The sequence below is a fragment of the Haliotis rufescens genome, unplaced genomic scaffold (assembly GCF_023055435.1).
Source record: "Haliotis rufescens isolate VD_foot unplaced genomic scaffold, xgHalRufe1.0.p SCAF_2, whole genome shotgun sequence".
NCBI lineage: Eukaryota > Metazoa > Mollusca > Gastropoda > Lepetellida > Haliotidae > Haliotis > Haliotis rufescens.
This window is the reverse complement of record NW_025963890.1, coordinates 37,283,455-37,301,508: the sequence shown is the minus strand read 5'-3', so window position 1 is coordinate 37,301,508 and position 18,054 is coordinate 37,283,455. Positions and strand designations below refer to the sequence as shown.

At 39.3% G+C, this 18,054-nt stretch overlaps 1 protein-coding gene across 1 annotated transcript; it reads left to right on the top strand.

Annotated features, from left to right (window-relative positions):
- The first annotated feature begins 3,057 nt into the window (after positions 1 to 3,057).
- LOC124111755 (transcription factor 21-like) lies at positions 3,058 to 17,024 on the top strand. The gene is made up of 2 exons (XM_046471556.2): positions 3,058 to 3,929; positions 15,941 to 17,024. The coding sequence occupies exons 1-2, from the start codon at positions 3,645 to 3,647 to the stop codon at positions 16,040 to 16,042; spliced, it is 387 nt and encodes a 128-aa protein (XP_046327512.1). The 5' UTR covers positions 3,058 to 3,644; the 3' UTR covers positions 16,043 to 17,024.
- Positions 17,025 to 18,054: the final 1,030 nt, after the last annotated feature.

Here is an 18,054-nt window from a genome sequence, read left to right as displayed (position 1 = left end):
ATTTCCTACATAGGAGACACTGGAGTATAGGAGTACACACAGGCGCAGGTCCATATGACACTTTGTCTGACACACTTACATCTAGGTGTAAGTTTAATACAAAATCCAAATCTGAAAATAGATATGTAGAATCGAAACAATAATGAAATGACAATAGGGACTTTAAAAAACAATATCTCCTAAAAAACAGGCAGTAATCCTGGCCAAAATGTATGTGTGGAAACTCCTAAAAACATATGCAAACTGAAGACAGTATCTTTCTCTGAAAACTTAACGTACTGTTTTTGTTCACAGTTCGGATGCTTTGTCCCTCAAAATATGAAATCACGCGCATTTTCTCCTTGGAAATGTATAATTTTGTGTTCAGATGTCTATGGTCGAGTGATCTGTTCGTACAACGCTGTTGCTCCAGTCTGTACCATGCAAAACTGGCTACATTTTTCACACAACATTTATTTACATGAATTACGAAAATCAGATTAAGGGTCACATGGGGTTTCATGGGAGTTTGTGGCCTATGCCAAACCCAGCGTGTCGTGCTAGTACCTACTGTATATCAAACGTCTTCATAATATATTACACGCTAGAGTTGGGCACGACTGTACTACAAACAGTGGAGATCGTTTCCGATATGTTCTAGTAAATCCTAGTGATCCTTGTGTTCTTGCAATAAACACAATGAAAAAGGTCATTTATACTAAACGAATTGATTTCGTTAATAAATTCAATCATTTTACAGGTTCTATTTCCATACATGCAATTTTAATGGGGAATTAAGTGAATGTTTCAAAACTAGCTGCGCAATATTTGATATCGAACATGAATAAGTAGACATAGGAACACATTTTATTGCGTTTATTGTCATCAAGATACATACATTTTAACAAGTAATGTGTATCCCTCCACTGCATTCCCACTCATGAAATATCAACTGACAAAAAAAGAAAGATTATCCCTGCATATATCTGTATCAATTTGTAATTAATATCCTTGTATCTGTAATGTTGGGGTTTTGTTTGTATATCCAATGGTTAGGGGTATGCTTGCATGGACTAGTAAGGCATCAATGTGTAAGGTACAGCCTTGTATCTTGTTACTCATACAGACTCTGACACAACAATATCAGAAATTTCAAAGGCAAAGCTACAAAACTTTGGCGAGTTTAGATTTCTTCAGTTTCACCAGTTTCATCTCTGGGTTCCTTTCTATGACATATCATATAGACAGCTTAACACAATCAATCTTAACATAGTTTCATTTTAGGTAAGGTACTTGCTTTTATATCTACTGGTTAGATAGATTATTGCATTTGTTTGTAATGCTGTTGCTAAGGAAAGGTAAGTTACATGTGTATACCCAGTGGTAAGATGTCTATTCGATTGTATATCTCCATCTACTGGTGTGACGTGTATCTACTGGTAAGGTATTTCATTGGTATGACACATGCATGTGTCTACTGGTTATATATATGTATGTATTTTTTATAATGATTTAATGGTTTATCTACCAGTAAGTATTCAGAGGTAGACTAGTGTCTTCGGGTAAACTACATTGTTGTATTCATTATAATGTGTATAATTATCTACGGTGTAGTATTTATAAAAACTGGTTTGTGTCTACTGGTGATATATATATTTGTGTCAACTGGTATATATAAGCATATACCTTATATATATATATATCTACTTTTAATATATATGTTTGTGTCTACTAGTAATATGCATGTTTGTATCTACTAGTAATATGCAATTTTGTATCTACTAGTAATATACATATAAGTGTCTACTGGTATATATAAGCATATACCTCATATATATCTATTTGTAATATACATGTTTGTGTCTACTAGTAATAAGCATTTTTGAGTCTACAAGTAATATGCATGTTTGTATCTACTAGTAATATCATGCATTTTCGTATCTACTAGTAATGTGCATTTTTTAATCTACTAGTAATATGCATGTTAGTGTCTACTGGTATATATAAGCATATACCTCATATACATCTACTGGTAATATGCATGTTTGTGTCTACTAGTAATAAGCATTTTTGTGTCTACTAGTAATATGCATGTTTGTATCTACTAGTAATATGCATCTATGTATCTACTAGTAATATACATGTTAGTGTCTACTGGTATATATAAGCATATACCTCATATATATCTACTGGTAATATACATGGGTTTTTTGTCTACTAGTAAAATGCATGTTTGAATCTACTAGTAATACATATTTCTGTGTCTGATGGTAATATAAAAAAAATTGTCTGCTGGTAATGTATATGTTTGTGTCTACAAGTGATACATATGTTTGTATCTACTGTTGAGGTATAAGGTTGTATCTAGTGTTAAGCTAATGCCTGTATCTACTCACAATATATATAGCTGTACCTACTGGTAAGGTATATGATATCATCTACTTATAAGGTAATATCTAATGTAATGTATTTTGAATATCTAATGGTAAGGTATATGTGTCTCTATTAGTTACACATAATCTTGTATTTATGAATAGATATGTGCAAAAGCAACCGGTGAAATGTATGCTTGTTTGCACATGTAAGCTATATTGCCCCTATTAGTTAGATATGTGCTTGAATTTGCGAATAGACATATGCTTTAGTCAGCACGTGAGACATATGCTTGTTGTGCACTTGTAAGGTATATGCGCCCCTATTGGTTAGATATAAGCTTGTATTTGTGAACAGATATATGCCTTAGTCAGCCAGTGAGATAAATGCTTGTTGCGCACTTGTATCTGCCAGCTATATATTTGTATACTACTAATTAAGTACACTTGTATCTACAAGTTAGTGAACACCCACGCGCGCCTCCTCCAAGAAGGGATAACTCACTAATTAACCGAAGAAAGGGAAACGAAAGGTTTTACAGTCGGTCCCGAGGACACACCTGCGGAACTAGTCAGCCTGCTGGATACAATGGCGAGATTAGCATGCTGGAACATAATGGAATCCCCCAAGACTTCCCAGATATCGCCCCGCTTTCTCCTACAAGCACTTTGCTTCGTCTCGCCAGATAACTGTATCCGATACTCCAGTTTTACGCAATTTAAATTGGTGCTAGTGTCGTGTTATCTGAAGGCGATTCCTCGTGTATAAACATTCCCAAACCTCGCGATATGCACGTCACATGATACGGTCACGTGACTCCGCCTCTGAGAGATGTCGTTCTAACAGTATGCTGGAATGGTCAGACTCAGAAGACAAGCGTGCAACAGACAGAACGGGCTTGAAACAGACGAACTGAAAAGCTGACCAACTCCCCGACACACGACCTGTCAGACAGAGACTGGCTACCGAAGGCGGGTTGAGGCGCCTTTCGCTGATTCATGAATGACTAGTGGGGTCGTGGTACACACGGTCGAATCCCCGTAGGACGTCTGACACCTGTGGTGGCTTGAAGAGAATGAGGATGGGGACACGATTGTGATCTTCTAATGTAACAGACGTGTATAGGGTAGCCTGATGTGTTTTTCAAAAGATCTATATTGTTTGTGCAGGCCGGTATTACAATGATATATGTGAAAGCACAGGTGTGGTAACTCGGAGTCGATTTAGGTAATCTTCTTCCATGTGTGCTATGTGACGGGGAGGAAGAGGTTGACAGACAGCAAGTCGTCACGATGCCGAGGCGCAGAAAGGAGGATGTCAACTGTGACGCGAAGCATGGGAAAATGGGGAAACCCATCCAAAGAAACGCAGCCAATGCACGAGAAAGAGCTCGCATGAGGGTGCTGAGTAAAGCTTTCTCCAAACTGAAAACCACCCTACCGTGGGTACCCGCGGACACTAAACTGTCAAAGCTGGACACTCTCCGCCTGGCGTCGAGTTATATCGCCCACCTGCAGCAGATTCTGGACGCAGAGGATGTTGAGACTCAGCAACAACTCATCCATCCTCTTAACCTGGTAGGTCATTCATAAATCATCCACAATTTAATCTTTGTAGCTCACACATCCTTCGTCCACCCCTTAACCTGTTTGGCTTCCAACCTTCGTCCACCCTCCTAATCTAGTGAGTCATTCATCCTTCGTCCACACTCCTAATCAAGTGAGTCATTCATCCTTCGTCCACACTCCTTATCTAGTGAGTCATTCATCCTTCGTCCACACTCCTAATCTACTAGGTCATTCATCCTTCGTCAACGCTCTTAATCTAGTAGTCCATCAATCTTTCGTCCACCCTCCTAATCTAGTAGTTCATTCATCTTTCGTCCACCCTCCTAATCTAGTAGGTCATTCATCCTTCGTCCACACTCCTAATCTAGTGAGTCATTCAACCTTCGTCCACACTCCTAATCTAGTGAGTCGTTCATCCTTCGTCCACACTCTTAATCTACTAGGTCATTCATCCTTCGTCAACGCTCTTAATCTAGTAGTTCATACATCTTTGGCCCACCCATCTAATCTATTAGGTCATTCATCCTTCGTCCACACTCCTAATCTAGTGAGTCATTCATCCTTCGTCCACACTCCTAATCTAGTGAGTCATTCATCCTTCGTCCACACTCCTAATCTACTAGGTCATTCATCCTTCGTCAACGCTCTTAATCTAGTAGTTCATCCATCTTTCGCCCACCCATCTTATCTATTAGGTCATTCATCCTTCGTCCACACTCCTAATATAGTGAGTCATTCATCCTACGCCCACCCTCCTAATATAGTGAGTCATTCATCCTTCGTCCACCCTCCTAATCTAGTAGTTCATTCATCTTTCGTCCACCCTCCTAATCTAGTAGTTCATTCATCTTTCGTCCACCCTCCTAACCTAGTAGGTCATTCATCCTACGCCCACCCTCCTAATCTAGTGAGTCATTCATCCTTCGTCCACACTCCTAATCTAGTAGTTCATTCATCTTTCGTCCACCCTCCTAACCTAGTAGGTCATTCATCCTACGTCCACCCGTCTAATCTAGTAGTTCATCTATCTTTCGCCCACCCACCCAATATAGTGAGTCATTCATCCTTCGTCCACACTCCTAATCTAGTAGGTCATTCATCCTACGTCCACCCTCCTAATCTAGTAGTTCATTCATCTTTCGTCCACCCTCCTAACCTAGTAGGTCATTCATCCTACGTCCACCCTCCTAATCTAGTGAGTCATTCATCCTTCGTCCACCCTCCCTAACCTAGTAGGTCATTCATCCTACGTCCACCCTCCTAATCTAGTAGTTCATCCATCTTTCGTCCAACCACCTAATCTAGTGAGTCATTCATCCTTCGTCCGCCCTCCTAACCTTGTAGGTCATTCATCCTGCGTCCAGCCTCAAAACCTAGTAGGTCGTTCATCCTTCATCTACCCTCCTAACTTAGTAGGTCGTTCATCCTTCATCTACCCTCCTAACTTAGTAGGTCGTTCATCCTTCATCTACCCTCCTAACTTAGTAGGTCATCCATCCTTCATCTACCCTCCTAACTTAGTAGTTCATTTATTCTTCATCTACCCTCCTAACTTAGTTGGTCGTTCATCCTTCATCTACCCTCCTAACATAGTAGGTCACTTGTCCTTCATCTACCCTCCTTACCTAGTAGGTCATTCATCCTTCATCTACCCTCCTAACTTAGTAGGTCATTCATCCTTCATCTACCCTCCTAACTTAGTAGGTCGTTCATCCTTCATCTACCCTCCTAACTTAGTAGGTCGTTCATCCTTCATCTACCCTCCTAACCTGGTAGGTCATTCATCCTTCGTCCACCCACTTAACCTGTTGGGCACTTCAATGGTCATTCATACACCTCTAAACCTGGTAGGTCATTCACCATTCATCCACCCCAAACAACTGATATGCCTCTCTCATTTGAGTATCCCTCTACAACTGGTATAAATTGCCCTATCATTGACAGAATGTTGGTTTACGTTTTCCCTAGACTGTGTATCCCCTGAAAAAGAAATAGGTCATTCCAGTCCCTTCACATAGTTTTATCTATTTTCTCCTTACAGCCCACAGTCCCGTTACTCCATACCTCTCTGACAGATCATTATCCCATTTAGGGACCATCCATTTGTTATTCTGGGTGTTGGTGTGAGGCTGTGGTTAGGGGTTTGGCGGAGGGCTAGCAATCTTTTTCTTGGGGGAGGAGGGGTCGGTAGAACCTCCGTCCCTTATCTGGTTGTTAGTCGTCCATATTTTGGTATATTCTCAATTCTTTCAGCAAAAAATATTCCCTGCATATCTTTTGCATTATTCATCTTTTTTATTCATTTTCCTGCCGACTTTTTCATATTATTTTTAAAGGTTTTTTTTTTTCGTTTATTTAATTATTCCCTTTATTTTCGGTAGATTATTTTAATATTTGTTTATTTGCATTTGTCCTCATTTAATTGTCAGCGATTGACTGTAATTATCAACTAAACTGTTTGGTAAATATTTTACTGAACACTTTAAAACGTTTCTGTTAGAATATATTATTTATGTTTAAGTATTCCTTACTGTTTTCTCACATTACTTCCTTATTTTTCTATAATAATATTTCCTTAGCTGCTTGTAGATTATGTTCTCTGCTTACTTGATTAAGAACCCGCGCCTTCTGGATATTTTTCATCTTAATCCTTGTATTGTTGGGCTCATGCTCGTGTACATTATGATAGATGTGTTGACTCTGTGTATCACGTGGAAAAGTTGTGTTTGTTCACATTCTGTTTTAGTTCCTGTGTATCATGTAAAGTAATATTTCTGTTTGGGTAAGCCCAGTGTCTCATGTAAGCTCTCTGTCTCATGTATATTATCCATTGTATTTCTCTTTGGTCGAAGTTGTATATATTATTATTCTAAAAATGGTTTTGAAGGTCTTGTCCTTCGTTAAGATTATTCCTCCTTCTTTCTGTAGATTCTTATTGTTTGTGTTTATATTTCTTTTTCAAAAGTCCCCTGTCTCAAACACCTTCTGCTTCATATATGTGTTTTGTTTAGCCATATGGTTTAAGCAGATTATATTTGCAATTCCTGTTTCGATAAGCCCTGGGTCTCATTTAAGATTATTTTTCCAAATTCCTGTTGTGGTATGAGACCTGTTTCCCATATAGAGTTTTCGGTATTTTCCGGGTTTTTATGTGAAGTATTTTTCATGGTTGGCATGGGATGTAGCTTGTTACGCCTGCCTTTATGTAGATGGATACCTCCTGGAACGTTACACGTCACATGTGTTGCCTACATGAAAACATTCTTTATGAATATACATTTAACGTTCACAGTGTTCACATCCATCGAAGCTATTCGTGTCTCCAAAGCTGTATCTCAGTATTAACTGAGGTTGAAAACGGGGACATCTCACACTGCAACCTGTGAGGCAGGAACAAACTGATCATATACACTGCAGACAGTGTCCCCAGCTACGACCCTCAAATCACACTAAACACTACCACTGACATAAACTGTGACTTACACAGGATTACATACACTGGATGACAACCGTCCACTACCCTTATTCTTACCTTGGACAGTTGTGCTATGTTGTCCTAACCAAGGCATATATGTGCAATACAACAGTTAACTCGGGACATACAAATAACACACAATAGCTAACTTCATGAAGGCCAGCGGGAAACCAAGGGTGCAACAGTGTTTCATGCAGAATGCCATATACCATTTAACCCGGGATATACCAGAATGTCATACATCATTTAGCCCGGGATATGCCAGAATGCAATAAACCATTTAACCCGGGATATACCATAATGCCATACACCATTTAACCTGGGATATACCTAGAATGCAATACACCATTTAACCCTGGATATACCATAATGCCATACATCATTTAGCCCGGGATATGCCAGAATGCCATACACTATTTGACCCGGGATATACCAGAATGTTATACACTATTTAACCCGGGATATACCATAATGCCATACATCATTTAGCCCGGGATATGCCAGAATTCCATACACTATTTAACCCGGGATATACCAGAATGCCATACACTATTTAACCCGGGATATACCATAATGCCATACATCAATTAGCCCGGGATATGCCAGAATGCCATACACTATTTAACCCGGGATATACCAGAATGCCATACACTATTTAACCCGGGATATACCAGAATGTCATACACTATTTAACCCGGGATATACCATAATGCCATACATCATTTAACCCAGGATATGCCAGAATGCCATACACCATTTAACCCGGGATATACCAGAATGTCATACACTATTTAACCCGGGATATACCATAATGCCATACATCATTTAGCCCGGGATATGCCAGAATGCCATACACTATTTAGCCCGGGATATGCCAGAATGCCATACACTATTTAACCCGGGATATGCCAGAATGTCATACACCATTTAACCCGGGATATGCCAGAATGCCATACATCATTTAGCCCGGGATATGCCAGAATGCCATACACTATTTAACCCGGGATATGCCAGAATGCCATACACTATTTAACCCGGGATATGCCAGAATGCCATACACTATTTAACCCGGGATATGCCAGAAAGCCATACACTATTTAACCCGGGATATTCTAGATTTCCAAACTACATTTTTACACGGGATACACATTAATGCCTTTCAACATTTAACCGGGATATACCAGAATGTCATACACTATTTAACACGGGATGTACCAGAATGTCGTACACTATTTAACCCGGGATATACCATAATGACAACACAACATTTAATCTGTTCCATAACATCGGAAATTTTTTTTTGAGGAGATAAATGTATTGTGTAATCAAATATTCCATAGCTTTTATGTTAATATACGTGTACTAGAAGATCACACAACAGTTAACACGGGGTATATAGAATATATCATACGAACATGTGTGTCATACTGATTTTACAAAACGTGTGTCAGAATTATTGTTTTTCCGACAGGGAGCGAGAGTGACTGTAATACATGAATTCTTACACGAGTTTCGAAACATCCGTATGACACACATACTAGTTTTTTCTTAATCTTTTTGAGTCCCCATTGAGAAAAATCGCCGTCTTTGAAAATCAAAATCGTCGAATGACATAAACAGTCTTCAAGTCTGACGTCGTTTCTAGTATGACGTCATTGCGACCTTACGTCAGAATATGATTCGCATGACGCCAACACTGCTGTCCGGATGAGGTAAACAATACACTATTGCGCATGAAGGGATATTTGCACTTGTGCACATATTTTTATGAACATGGTTATTTCTGCCCTATGGGTAATAAACCAGTATATCACACGACAGTTAACACAGGATATACCGGTACCCCACACAACAGTTATCACTTGGTAACCCGTATACATGTTTTAAGAGCAGAGTCGGGTGTAGGTTTGCATTATGAATCACTATCAAATAGTGACGATACCAGATGTTCGCGTATCCTGTCCCATCGGTGGCACCGCCACAAACACATGCAAAGTCAAGTTACTATTTCACCTGGAAAAAAAACACTGGAACATCTAGTACAAGTAAAACTAGGAAATTACATCAGACACCATTTTTGTCACTGATGCGTCATATTTGAAAATGTCATCCACACATGTACCAAAAACCTTTTTGAAAGATCTACAAAGGCTTGAATGATGTAAAACTTTTGAGCAAGAGTCATATGACACTCTTTGACATTTCCGTGGAAGGAGCATGCTCGATTATGCCTCTAAAGAAATGTAGACACCAAAGGTTGGAGCTGTTGGAATATTGCTCCACATAAAGGGAAAGTTGGCAATTGGAAAGTCACCCCTCTTGTCATACTGTCTTGTGGTCAATGTTAATCTTTATGCACAAATTTAAATATGAAACAGATGAGACTGTTTCATTGGTCTCTTCTTCGTTCAGTACAAGTCAGTAGATAACACATGGTGATTAACACGTGGTATACCAGTATACCACGCGGCAGTCAGCCTGGGATAAACAAACTTAATATAAAGTAGTAAAAACCAGATGCATGAGTGTTCCACTGAAAATAGCCATTATACCGTTTACCCCGCAGGAGGAAATACAAGTGTATTCTATATCTTTTATCGTGTAAAGACAATACGAGCGACACAAGGAGAGTTAAGTATGTTAGTTTTTATGAACATTTCTGATCACACGATCTTCTCTCACAAACTTTCCCTTAAAAAACCCTTCCTATTGCAAGTCAATAACGTATTAGATAGATATTTTTTATCTTAAAGCAGTTAAATATAGGCATACCAATATATAGTGATGCTCATCTTGAATTTGTCCCAGCATATACAATTTACAATGATTTTACAAAGAGCTTTGTCTCATAGTCTCCCAACATTTGTCATTAATTGCGATTCTCAAATTCTGTGTAAACATAAAGCGATCTATAGTCACGAACCGTGAATGCACATTATTAATGCTGAACTGCTAGAAGTGATTTATATTCTTGATACAGACATAGTTTACTAGATTCACAAAAGTTTGAATGTCAGTCGTGTTGATTACAATCTCTTAATCTTTGTATACAGTTATTAATAAATATAATTTATCACCAACTTCTTGTGTGGTCCAACAAAGACCATGACCGTAAGTGAACAATATTCTTTTTTACATTTGATGCCCACGTTACACGATTACATTTAACTAAACATTTACATGAACGATAACAATTCTTTGAATGTCTGCTATTAGACCATTATATTCAACAAATACACGTTTTAACACATCTCTTGTTAATCATCAAATAAGCCGTATCTTCAACATGCACCAAGTACAGGAATATTTGAAACATGACTACACGCACCCTTTACGTACTTACACAGTGTCATATGAAACCGCTCGATATATTTAATTTTAGAATGTCCCCACATTGCACATGTGTAAAGTAATACTGGTTTAATGTGGGTATCAAATTTCGTGGATAGAACAGATGGTACAGATTTTTAACCTCTACTGGAAATGCATAAAGCTAATACCAGCTTTGTGCACTCGAAAATTAATTATTTTAGACCAACACAATCTATTTGAGAATAATAGCAACAGTTAATTATAAAAGTAGATACTTTTTCATGTTCATTTCCATCATCCATTGATCTAAGTGTACCACCATTTCTAAAAACAGTATATAATACAGCAAATAACAGGAGCATCACACAGCAGTTGACACGGGTATACATGTTTATCTCACAGCCATTAACACGGGGTATACCTGTTTATCCCACAGCAGTTACCACGGGGTATACCCGTTTATCATGCTGCTGTTAATATGGGGTATACCTTTTTATCTCACAACATTTAACACGGGGTATACCTGTTTATCGTGCTGCTATTAACATGGGTATACCTGTTTATCTCACAGCAGTTAACACGGGGTGTACCTGTATATCTTACAGCATTTAATATGGGGTATAACTGTTTATCTCACAGCATTTAACACCATGGGGTGTACCTGTTTATCTCACAGCATTTGACACGGGGTATACCTGTTTATCGTGCTGCTGTTAACATGGGTATACCTGTTTATCTCATAGCAGTTAACACGGGGTGTACCTGTTTATCTCACAACAGTTACCATGGGGTATAACTCTTTATCTCACAGCATTTAACACCGGGAATACCGGTTTAAACCACAGCATTTAACACGGGGTATACCTGTTTATCGTGCTGCTATTTACATGGGTATACCTGTTTATCTCACAGCAGTTACCATGGGGTATAACTGTTTATCTCACAGCATTTAACACCGGGTATACCCTTTTATCTCACAGCAGTAAATATGGGGTATATCTGTTTATCATGTTGCTGTTAACATAGATATACCTGTTTATCTCACAGCATTTAACACGGGGTAGCCAAATGCATTAAACAACAATTAAGCTGGTGTGCAACATTGTATCACAAAGCAGTTTACCCGGGCTATACCAATTTCATATACCATTCAAGATATTTATTGTACAAAACACCCTCAAGTGACAGGGTACACAATCTATACTACAAATATAACATGCACATATAAGACTTTCACTGTGTTTTGAATAATGTCACAGAGAAATGTACTCTCTTACAATGCAGCAGACAAACCTGGATATGTTTGTGTGAAGTATATAGCCGGCATCGTACAATCGACTCTGCTTGTGGCAGAGATTTCTTATGAATATGGAAAGGGTTTTGTCGGTTTTATTTAATTTCGTGTATATTTTTCTCCTTGAGCGCATATGTTAGAAGCATGGGCCAACTTCATGGGTTCTAAAACCTAAACGTAGGGCTTCTTCAGTTCTCACGAGCCAGGTTCCTGGAACAAGTTGACGTGTTCAACTGTATGTATTTGTCACGGGGGTCTGCAAAGAATGATCCTATTCCAATTTCACCTGTGCTCAAATAGAGCCACTTGTCCCCGACCCCCTCCCCCGACCAAGGCTCCCTGACATCAATGCGCTTCCCCCTGCTGTGCTGCCGTTATCAACCAAGGCAAAGAAAAATGAGTAAAAACGACGTAAATAATATGTGCACGTGCGTTATCAGCGCGGGTGTCGTTTATCTCCGCCTAGCTGCCGGGACGATCAGGCCACGTACATGAGAGTGAAAGAGAAGGATGGGAAGAGTGAGAGTGGTCTTGGAGGGGTGTGGGAGGGGGTTGAAACGGGATTGAGAGGGGGTGGTAGGATGCTGAAAGGAGCTTTGAAGGGTGAGGGAAGCAACTTGGACGGTAAGATTTGGAGGGCTGTGGGAGAGGACTGGGATGGTTGGGATGGAGGGGGCTACATTGAAACAGGAAAAGGATGAAGTAAAGAGAGGGGACTGAAAGGGGGTCGGAATTATTTAAGGGGGTGGGAAAAGCTGCGAGATGGTCTGGAGGGCTGTGTGAGGGGGCTGGGAGAGTACAGGAATGGTTGGGAGGGCAGGGCTACATGGAAGCAGGGGAAAAGGATGAAGAATAGAGCTGGGACTGATAGGGGGTCGGAAGGGGATGAGGAAGGCTGAGATGTGTGAAAAGGATACAGTCTATGATTAAAGTTATCAATGTAATTCCCGCAGCTTCAAGTAACACTTTTAAAAGACCATTTTCCGAAACACCAACCATTATGAATACAACCAGCCTTATAACTGACCATTTTCCAAAACACCAACCATTATGAATACAACCAGCCTTATAACTGACCATTGTTCCGAAACACCAACCATTATGAATACAACCAGCCTTATAACTGACCATTGTTCCGAAACACCAACCATTATGAATACAACCAGCCATATAACTGACCATTGTTCCGAAACACCAACCATTATGAATACAACCAGCCTTATAACTGACCATTTTCCGAAACACCAACCATTATGAATACAACCAGCCTTATAACTGACCATTGTTCCGAAACACCAACCATTATGAATACAACCAGCCTTATAACTGACCATTTTCCTAAACACCAACCATTATGAATACAACCAGCCTCATAACTAACCAACGTTAACTTTAACCCATATTTCCAGCATGCCAAACAGATAAAACCGACTTCATCACAAAACCAACCATTATCAATATGAAATAAGCCCACCTGTCACTGATACAAACTCAACTGCCGGGCAAAAGAAAGTATACCCCATTGTTTGATGGTAGCTTAATATGAAACACAAAAAATAGTTATTCGATGCTGATGTATTTGATACGGATACCATAGTTGTGGTTTGGTGACAGTTTTCAGCCTAATAACGTTTTATAAACGTTTGTATTTTTTGGTCAAATCCAATTTTCAAGTGTATACTTTCTTATGCCTGGCAGTTTCAAGCCAAGCTTTCAACGTAAACACGTCAATCCAACTTTCAACAAACCTAGAATTACGATTAAGTCTCCTTTCAGTAAACCCAAGATTCAATAATAAGCCCCCCTTCTAGAGAGCAGTTCAAAAATTCGATGTCGGATAAAAATCTTAATAGGTCTGCAAGTTTTCCATCTTTTCAAAAATAAGCTTTAGCGAGGTTTTTCAGTTCAAGTCAATAAATAACATCTCTAATCGTCACGTTTCCACTCCGAAAATGAACAGCATCACTATCGTCGGTAAAACGAGATGAAACACAAGACAGATCCTGCCAGTTCAAAACCTTCCCTTGTGTGGTGGTGGTGGTGGTGGTGGTGATGTTTCTCCACAAGTAATGGGGTGCTGTTTTGAAACACGTATGCTATGGTATAATGAGTTGTGTCTTTTCTGAAAATATCTTTGAGGACGCCAACATTTTCACAATCAGGATTTAGGGTATCAAAACATGGAATTAAGTTTTTTGATCGACATCGGTCTTCAGAACTGCTCTCTTTACAAACAAAAGAGTTTGAACAAGCCCACCTTTCAACAAAGCTATATTCATGAATAAGCCAAGCTTCCAACAAACCGAGCATTGTGAAAACAGCTGCTTATAATGAGTATGCGTCTCCCACGTCAAGAGACTGTCCTCACCCTTGAATAAAGCCTAAAGGTGAATTACCTATCGCCATCTGTCAATCAAACAACAGTACTGACCAATCAGAAAATTCGTAATGAGATACAGAATCCGCCATTTTGTCCGACAACTTTCAAACTGTCGGCGTCTAGTTAAGTGACAGGCATAAATTTATTTCATATACAAGAGGAGAGTGAGTGAGTATGGTTTTACGCCGTTGTTAGCAATATTCCAGCAATATCACGGCGGGGGACACCAGAAATGGGCTTCACACATTGTACCCATGTCGGGAATCGAACCCTGGGGATGACGAGAGAACGCTTTAACCACTAGGCTACCCGACCGCCCCCGTATAAGGGGAGAGACAAAATGGCTGAGTATTTTATAAATGCATCTATAACTATTGAAATACATTTGACATGACCACACATGGTGTGAAAATATAAATGTGTCGGGCAATGCAACGTGACATGGTATAAGAGGTAATCATGTAAAGAATGTACATGTGGATGACTTCTTCTCCCTAGAACATTGAGGCCGTGGTTAATTTCTCAGGCAATATGTTAAAAACATTGGTCATCCGCTTTTATCAAATAAAATTCATCAAAAGTTCAGTGGACAGGCTGGATGTTTGTAAAATAATGCCTTGTTGGTCCCAAAAGACTCGTGTCGCCCCTCCTTTGAGACGAAACAAAATATGCCTTGATTCGCTGACTGCAAATATAATCAATCTTCAACATACATCGGGGCACCTGGAATATTATACAGTGGCTTCGTAAGATGCATCGGCTGAACTTGGCCGTGAACCGTTAAAGTGAGGTTATGGAGTGGTGCGTTGTCCCTCGCAAACGTTTACATTTTCGACATATGTGGTGGACCCTAAGGCTTGTAAGGATAAAACAAGGATGGTAACAGCAATGTGGTCTATTAAATTTAGGAATACGGATACGATTTAAAACATGGCCGCCATGCCGTTATCATAAAATATGCTAGCATCTGATCTGTGGAGTCACATATAAAACTGCTAAATTTTGAAATTCATTTACCCCCATTATACCCTCAGACTTCTGGGTAATTACGTATTTGCATGTATGTGATCCATGCATGTTTCTGAAAACTTTACGCTTTCGATCTAATTACAAATATGTCCGTCACGGCAGCCATATTGCATGTGCCTTTGTGCTCATTACCAGACTTTTCATGCATGTATCGTTATGAAATATGTATGTTGTTTTGATGTATCGAAAAATGGGTTACGCACTTTTTACATCTTCTCGTTTATCCATTTTTAAAGTCCTTAACCAATGTTAGCGAAGAGTGTGGGTCTAGTGTTCCTAACACATGTTCTGGTAAACTGTTGTTGTTTTTGTTTCCATTCCCCATTGGAAATATACAGCAGGTTGAAGAGAAAAAAAGTTGAAAAATGACTTTTTTCTTTAACCCAACACGCATGCAAATTGCTCCTCTGGTCTGTCTTGACAAGTGTTTCGTTGTGTACAAGGACTAGCCTAATTCATGTTTAATTCTGTCCTCCTTTTTCTATCAATGTGCCGATGTTAATCAGCATGTCCGTGGTCTTCTGTTTCAGACCTGGCCGTTCACCTTCTCTGGGAGGGTCATCGGCGGGGACAACAAGCCGTTAGACGCGCTGAAAATCTCAGCTAAACAGGACACCTGCGCCAAGTGCTGATTTCATGTTTAACAAATACAACATTGTGATACGGGGCTCCTGTGTAGAGCTACACATGAACTCGTGGTTATTTACTGGTCGACTAATGGTTGATGTGCTTCCAATGGTCTGTCCCACGTACCAAATTGCTCTACAATATCACAGGACAAACGACAGGGGAAGAATCATCCTAGCAACACAGTGCAATTTGGGGTGACGTCTTCTTGTACCGTGAAAGTACATAGGAAGACCCAACCTGACACCACGGGAAGACTTTACTTATCATGCTGACACAGGAAGACGTATCCTAGCGACACCTGAAGACGTATAATAGCGACACAGGAATACTAAACTTATCCAAGCGACACAGGAAGGAGTATCCATGGACACAGGAAGACGTATCCTAGCGACACAGGAAGGCTTACCTTGTGCTAGTGACACAGGAAGACTTTACTTATCCCAGTAACACAGGCAGACTTAACATATCCCAGCGACACAGGAAGACTTTACTTATCCCAGTAACACAGGCAGACTTAACATATCCCAGCGACAAAGGAAGACTTTACTTATCCCAGTAACACAGGCAGACGTAACATATCCCAGCGACAAAGGAAGACTTTACTTATCCCAGTAACACAGGCAGACGTAACATATCCCAGCGACAAAGGAAGACTTTACTTATCCCAGTAAAACAGGCAGACGTAACATATCCCAGCGACAAAGGAAGACTTATCCTTGAGACACAGGTGCGCTTATCCTAGACACGTCATTTTGACGCGCCTGTCAGTGTGGAGTGTCCGGCGAGTAATGGCGTCTCTAATGTGACATAAATAAATGTGAGACGAGAACAGTAGAAGCGACTGTGACGTTACGTAGAACGTGACGTTTTGCGTCGCGCCATGATAGCCGAGCCATGTTATAGTATCAGTACGTGTTTGTGAAGTGATGTTTTGTCAAATTCCAGTAAAACTTGGTACATTATTAAAACTGTTTTCTTTTCGAATGATGCTGGTTAAATGAGATTTTATATATATCAACATATGCGTTATCATTGAGATAACAGACATCGGTTAATAAATTTATTTAGCCTACATGTCAGATATTAACTGTATCACCTAGATAACAGATAACAGGGAACAAAGCTGTATCACCTGGATGACAAATATCAGGCAATATAACTATATCCCATAGATGACAAATATCAGGCAACATAACTTTATCACTTGGATGACAAATATCAGGCAATATAACCATATCACCTGTATGACAAATATCAGGTAATATAACTATATCACCTGGGTGACAAATATCAGGTAATATAACTATGTCCCCTGGACGACAAATATCAGGCAATATAACTATATCACCTGGATGACAAATATCAGGCAATATAACTATATCACCAGGATGACAAATATCAGGCAATATAACTATATCACCTTGATGACAAATATCAGGTTATATAACTATATCACCTTGATGACAAACATTAGGCAACATACCTATATCACCTTGATGACAAACATCAGTCAATATTACTATATCACCTTGATGACAAATATCAGGCAATATAACTATGTGACCAGGATGACAAATATCAGGCAATATAACTATATAACCTTGATGAAAAATATCAGGTAATATAATTATATCACCTATATGACAGATAACAGGTAATATAACTATATCACCTGCATGACAAACATCAGGCAATATTACTATATGACCAGGATGACAAATATCAGGCAATATAACTATATCACCTAGATGACAGATAACAGGTAATATAACTATATCACCTGCATGACAAACATCAGGCAATATTACTATATGACCAGGATGACAAATATCAGGCAATATAACTATATCACCTTGATGACAAATATCAGGTCATATAATTATATCACCTAGATGACAGATAACAGGTAATATAACTATATCACCTGCATGACAAACATCAGGCAATATTACTATATGACAAGGATGACAAATATCAGGCAATATAACTATATCACCTAGATGACAGATAACAG

Coding starts and splice junctions, on each gene's coding strand:
- LOC124111755 (XM_046471556.2), top strand. CDS start 3,645: ATGCCGAGGCGCAGAAAGGAGGATGTCAACTGTGACGCGAAGCATGGG. Junction 3,930..15,940: donor TCATCCATCCTCTTAACCTG/GTAGGTCATTCA, acceptor CTTCTGTTTCAG/ACCTGGCCGTTCACCTTCTC.